Here is a 6937-nt window from a genome sequence, read left to right as displayed (position 1 = left end):
TCGGACTCGGGACATATGTATATATTTATATTCTAAACTCTATATTTATATACTTGTTCTATTCTGTCTAGTGTTTCCTGTGTGTTATGATGGTGAGTGTAGTAGTCAGCCGGGTCGTTACAAAAAACATAAAAGAAGTGAAGACAAATATCATATAGATTGACAAAAAAAAACATACAACAATACTTTGACATAATTTAGACATGCATACATATGTGTGTATATCTATATATATATATAAAACAAATTTTTAATTATATTTAAAAATTGAACTTTTAACAAATTTTATAATGACTAGTTAGGATAAACAGGGACGGAGCCAGGATTTCAATACTGGGGGGCCGAGAATAAATAATATATAATTTATAATAAATGAAAATTAAAGTATCAAAAGCATATTATCTGACAAAACTAGATAATAATTAACATAATTTAATAAAAATTATTTCTCATATTTACATTTGATAAATATATCGAACATATTGCAAGATCAAGTTATTCAAGTATGTACCTTTATTTCTTAAGTTGTGCCCGTCGTTGTTTCATGAAGTAAAAATCATCAATTATCATATCAGTTGTAAATCTTCGTGCAATCTCCTTCTCAATATAAACAATCATGTAGTCAGTAAGAAAACCATCTTCCATCTTGTTGCGCAAACTTGTTTTTATAATCTTCATAGCTGAAAAAGCACGTTCTGTAGTTGCTGTTGACACGGGCAGAGTAAGAACAAGTCGTATCAATCGATCAATTAAAGGATAAACATTTGATTTGCCAACCTCTACTAGTTTTTGACATAATTCACCAAGAGTTGACAAATTATGAAATTTGGGATCCTTTGGCACATCAAACTCATAATGTTGCAATTCATATTCCATATGAATCATTTCTTGGTCAGAAAAATCTGAAGAGTAAAATTTCTTAGCTAGACTACAAATATCACAAGCATTAAATGATTTGAATGCATCTTTAGGATCCAAAGCTACACTCAACATAAGAAGTTCAGTTGATTGCTCGCTGAATCTACTATTCAATTCTTTCAATTGATAATCTATCGCTGCAGTAAATATATCTACACGATAATGATGCTCAACTGTCACAGAATCCTTTTTAAGCCGAGTTCGAATTATGTCAGAGTAAGTAGCACTCATATCAGGAATTGGTACACCTCGGCTATTGCAAAAAGAGTTAACATTTTCTAAAAGAGAATCCCAACCAAAATCCCTTAACTTTTGAATTAGTGACTTTGTGCTAGAAACCAAACACATAGCATTCACAATGTCTTGATTCTTTTGCTGCAAAGCTTGACAAAGCTTGTCTGTGATTCCCATAATTTCTTTCATAACATGTAAAATGAAAACAAATTCAAAAGACATCAATACTCTGAAAGCATAAGTAGCATCACCTCGTTGAGAGCCAGTTCCATTAACCACCAAATCTTCAAGAACTGAAGTAGTTGCATTAAACATGCGTAGAAGGCTACATATTGAATTGAAATGAGAACTCCATCTAGTATCTCCAGGTCTTTGTAGTGTGCCAATTTGATTAGCTCCCCTCCCAGTTTCAATCTCATCATTTGCAACCAAACGTGCAATTTCAGTCTCATAAGCATCATGTAACTCATCATTGCGTTTGCAAGAAGAACACACAACATTAACAATCCTACTCAAGTTTTGAAAAAAAGCATGAACATCACTTGAATCTTTAGATGCAGCAACAAGAGCTAATTGTAACTGATGAGCCAAACAATGTACATAATATGCATAAGGACATTCTTGAAGAATAAGAGCTTGCAAACCATTCCACTCTCCACGCATATTACTAGCTCCATCATATCCTTGGCCTCTAATATTTTCAATGTTGAGATTATGATTAGACAATACTAAACAGATTTCTTGCTTAAGAGTGGATGATGTAGTATCTTTCACATGTACTAAATCCAAGAAGCGCTCTTTAACAAATCCATTCTTATCAACAAATCTAATAACAATAGCCATTTGTTCTCTCTTAGATTCATCTCGAGCTTCATCAATAATCAAACAAAATTTTGCATCACCAATCTCTTCTCGAATTTCATTTTGCACCCTTCTAGCAAAAACATTTAAAATTTCTTTTTGAATAGTAGGTGAAGTGTATTTTGCATTTTGAGGAGCATTCTCCAAGACAACTTGATCTACTTCGTTATTATAAGAAGCTAAGAGTTTAATCATTTCAAGAAAGTTACCTCGATTTGTTGACCACAAACTCTCATCACGTCCTCTAAAAGCACAAGCTTGAAATGTCAACCATTTAACCACATCGATGGATACTTTAAGACACAACCGATTGCTTAGAATTTGCTGTGAAGTTTGCTTGTTCAACACTTTATCAATGTGGCATGATTGATTCTTGAAATCTTCTAAACATCTAAGAGCAGCATTGTGAACAGAATTAATATTTTTCCCCATGTGAGATAAAAATGCACAATCTTTTCCATTATTCACTTTCTTCCAATTTCTAAATCCTGCCGAAGTGAATGGACTTGGTTTTTTAGAAAATAAAAAACATGGAAAACAATAGGCAGCATCTTTTTCCGGTGAATATTCTAACCAAGAAAACATTCTAAACCAATGAGCTTGAAATCGGCGAGGATGATCTTCAAGACCTGAAAGTGGATACAAATCCATTAAAAATTGATATGGTCCAAACTTCACATACGCCCTACGAATATCATCTTGTTGATTAATAGGATAGTTCCAAATTTGTAAACGTTTTCCAGGATCGCGAATCAAGGTACCACTCTCAATTGTTTCTTGTTCAGTCCTCAAAGCTTTGGGAGGAGGTGGCTGTTGCTCATCAACTTCAGCAACATCATCAACATTTGTATCTAAATTTGAAATTGGTGTATTAGACAGTGTTTCTTCATCATCTCTCTCTTTTCTTTTGAAAAATGATTCAATAGTTGTCTTCCTCATCTTCATTGAACCTAAAAGAATTTAAAACTATAAAAATCATACGAAATAGGCAACAACACTAACACAGTAACACTCTTAACAAATTCTAATTAAATTGAGGGGAAAAGGGTTTTCAGCATAATAGCAAAGGGGAAAATATTAAAACAATTAAAAGAAAACATTCATTAAAATATTAGTAACAAAAAAGAAGTGTTAATTTACCTTTTGAAGAACTAAAATAAAAAGAGAGATTGAAGACGCAAGGAGCCAAGGAGAGATTGAAGAACCAATGATGCGGTGCAGGTGTTGTTATGAAATAAGAATCAATGACGAATTGATGATTATTGATTGACGTGGTGCAAGCTGTGAATTGTGATGCTAACTAGTCAATAGTCACTACCCAATCTTATTCCTATTGCCAGTGTTACTTGAGAATTGAGAAGGCAAGAATTGGAATGATCAAATGAGGCGCTACATTTTTTTAAAAAAAAAAAAAATCCAAAGTGATACCACATAGCAGGCCGTACCAGAAGTCCAAAAGTTGAATAAAAAAATAAATTTGGGTTATTCATTTAATTATACATATGAGTTTATATTAAAAATAGGGGGTGCCAATGTGCCATATAGTAATATATATGTATATAAAAAAAATTAAAATTGTTGGGGGGGCCGTGGCACCCGTAGGTCCCCCCTTGGCTCCGTCCTTGAGGATAAATGAGTTTATCATGTCATAATAAATAAGGTTCATCTATTTAATCAAATTCATACTCATTTATATTCACAAAGTCAAAATATCTATGTACAAGTCAAGTCTTTATCCAAGTATTCAAATATTTATCACCTATAATATGATTGTATTGGTTAATCAATAACAATAACTTATTTATTATAATTTAAGAATAATACTTATTATTATAATAACCATTATTTTAATTATTAATATTATTATCATAAATCTATATATTATTGCAAATGTGTAGAAGAGGAATAGAAAAATAGTAAATCAATATTATAAATAAAAATAATTAATATAGTATAAAATAATTTAAGAGACAATTTAAATAAATTTCACATTATTTTGAAAACAAAATTTTAAATAAATCATTTGCAAATAAGAAAATAACATACTAATCAATCAAAGTATATGCAAACAACGAATCTCAAATGTTAAAAAAATATTAAATAATATATTAGCATTAACTAAATAATATAAAATAACATATAAGATGAGCTTAGGAATATTTTACCAAATAATTTTATAACATCTTTTAAATACCATAATAAATATTTTTGTCTCTTACCTTGTCATAAATAAAATATCGTTCTTAACAATAATTTGACTAGTTTTATACTATCTATCTTTTTTGTGAGTAAGTAAAATGAACTAGGTGAAATAAGGAGAGTAGTGTGAAGATAAAGTGTGTGTATCCTTCTCGATTTATAGAATCTCATATGGCTTCCGTGTTGTACGTAAGATAACAATTTTATTATACATTTTTCTTTTCTACCAGATCATATCACATTGAAAATTCTACAATAGATTCTCAATCTACTACCTACAACATCAATACATATATAATTGATTGGACATGTATATTCAGATTTGAAAAAGAAATCCAATTGAATTTGCTATCCCAAAATTCATGAATGGATTGATAACTTTTACCTGAATAGCTACGTTAATACATATATGTTTATATATTTAAACTACTATATTATATTATAATATTTATATAATAGAATGGTTCAATAAATTTATATATATATATATATAAACTCCAAAAATAACCAAAAATAAAATGAAATATAATAAAATCCTAATAAAAAAATTATCATATTATAATATAATTAAATATAACATATATCTTATCAACTTACTAAAAATAAAAATCTTATTCATGAAAACTAAAAATTTAGAATGTTACGTCAATCATTAAATTAAAAAAATTTAATACATAAATTAAGTTTATAAATTTTAAAAAAATAAAAATTATTTAATATTTTCTTTCTTAATTTAAATTGATAAATAATTATAAAAGACATGTTATACATTGATTTAAATTTATATAACGAAATATTATATAATTTTTAATTATTTAAAAAATTTTACATTTAATTTATATATTAAAAAGATTTTATTTAACAATTGAATTGTTAAAATTTAATATAAAATATAAATTATTGAGTAAAATTTATTAAGATTTATTCATTGAGTAAATAGATCTTTATATATATATATATATATATATATATATATATATTTTTAATATTTATAAAATTAACAAGTTTTTATTTTAATCCTTGTAAAAAATTTCTGTTTTTATCTCTATAAAATTGGAACTTAATGTTTTTAAAATCTATTTTTTTATGTGATCATTTTTAAAATATTTATTTATTTATTCAAAGGTTAAGTAATTATCTTATTACATACGATTATTACTGATATTCTTTTAATATTTAACACCTTTAAAGAATTTTATAGGTCTTTAAAATAGATGTTATTTTTCTACCTTAAAATGATCATTAGGGACTAAAAATAATGAGTTTAGATTTTAGATGGATGAAAGTTAAAGAAAAATAGCTTATAAGAATAAAAATTAAAATATACTCATTTTATAAAGACAAAAATAATGTTTATAAATTTTAGAAGGTTGAAAAATAAAAAATTTTACAAGAACCAAAATCAAAATCATCTATTTTATAGGAACTAAAAATATACGTAAGACACACACATATGTTTGTGTGAAAATAGAGAAATGAGAATTCAAATGATATCGGTATAACTTTTACTAATTATTTATTACACTGCTCAATAAGTTTATATTAAATGTGTATTTTGTCGATCTAATCATTGAATTATAACTCAATATCGCCTTATATGTTTATATCGAATTTTGTTAAAATTAAACAAACAATTTAAAAATAATTAAATTGTTCATATTTTAACATATTTTGAAATAGATATATTAAATTAATTTTGTTTTATTATAATAAAATATTAAATTATTTTAGATTAATATAAAATTTATATATAAGATATAGAAATAAAAAACTTTTGATCTAATGATAAATTTTAAAAAATTTATATTTAGTTAAAAGTTATTGAACAATATGTTAAACCCCTTGCTATTTCTATGGCATTTGAGACGGGAAGGATTAACCCTAAGGCCACTGAAACTCTAATAGTCCTTATTCCTAAGATTGATCACCCAACGACCTTTAAAGACTTTCGCCCGATTAGCTTGTGTAACGTTGTGTATAAATTAGTTTCTAAAGTCTTGGTGAATCGTCTACGGCCTATTCTAATGAGGCTGGTGAGCCCCCTTCAAAATAGTTTTATACCAGGTAGAGGTACTATGGACAATGCCATTGTTTTACAGGAGATTATCCATAGTATGTCTAAATCTAGATGGAAAAAAGGAGATGTGGTGTTTAAACTTAACTTAGAGAAAGCCTATGACCGAGTCGACTGACATTTTTTAGAGGAGGTGTTGGTAACCTTTGGATTTCCGATAATCGTGATCCGGCTGATTATGTCAGGCATAAAGTCTTCGGTTATTTCCCTTCTTTGAAATGGGGAGCGTATGGAGGGTTTTCAGCCACAACGGGGTTACGACAAGGTGATCCTTTATCTCCATACTTATTTGTTTTATGCATGGAGAGGCTTGGGCATATGATCCAGGCGGAAGTATCAGCAGGAATTTGGGAGCCTTACCAGATTAATTCTGACGGACCTCCCATTTCTCATTTATTCTTTGTCGATGATGTGCTTATTTTTGCCAAAGCTAAACCCGCACAAATTCGGAGGGTTGTTGTTGTTTTGGAGAAATTTTGTACTACCTCAGGTCTTAAAGTTAATATTCAGAAGTCTAAAGCTTTAGCATCTCGCGGGGTGCCTACTCGCCGTAAAAATAAAATCACTTCCATTACTCATATCAACTTTACAAATGAGTTGGGGAAGTACTTGGGTTTCCAAATGGTGCAAGGTCGAGTTTCTAATCGCACT

At 28.5% G+C, this 6937-nt stretch overlaps 1 protein-coding gene across 1 annotated transcript; it reads right to left on the bottom strand.

The window, feature by feature from the left end:
• Positions 1-310: 310 nt before the first annotated feature.
• On the bottom strand, positions 311-3311 carry LOC145951778 (uncharacterized). The gene is made up of 2 exons (XM_083063793.1): positions 3154-3311; positions 311-2963 (listed from the first exon to the last, which is right to left on the bottom strand). Exon 2 carries the CDS (start codon positions 2956-2958, stop codon positions 514-516), a length of 2445 nt encoding a protein of 814 aa, XP_082919919.1. The 5' UTR covers positions 2959-2963; positions 3154-3311; the 3' UTR covers positions 311-513.
• Between the last annotated feature and the right edge of the window lie 3626 nt (positions 3312-6937).

This window comes from Cajanus cajan, chromosome 9, assembly GCF_000230855.2.
Source record: "Cajanus cajan strain Asha chromosome 9, NIPB_CcT2T_4, whole genome shotgun sequence".
Taxonomy (NCBI): Eukaryota; Viridiplantae; Streptophyta; class Magnoliopsida; order Fabales; family Fabaceae; genus Cajanus; species Cajanus cajan.
Note: the sequence above shows the minus strand (reverse complement) of the source record. Positions and strands in the feature narration are given on the sequence as shown.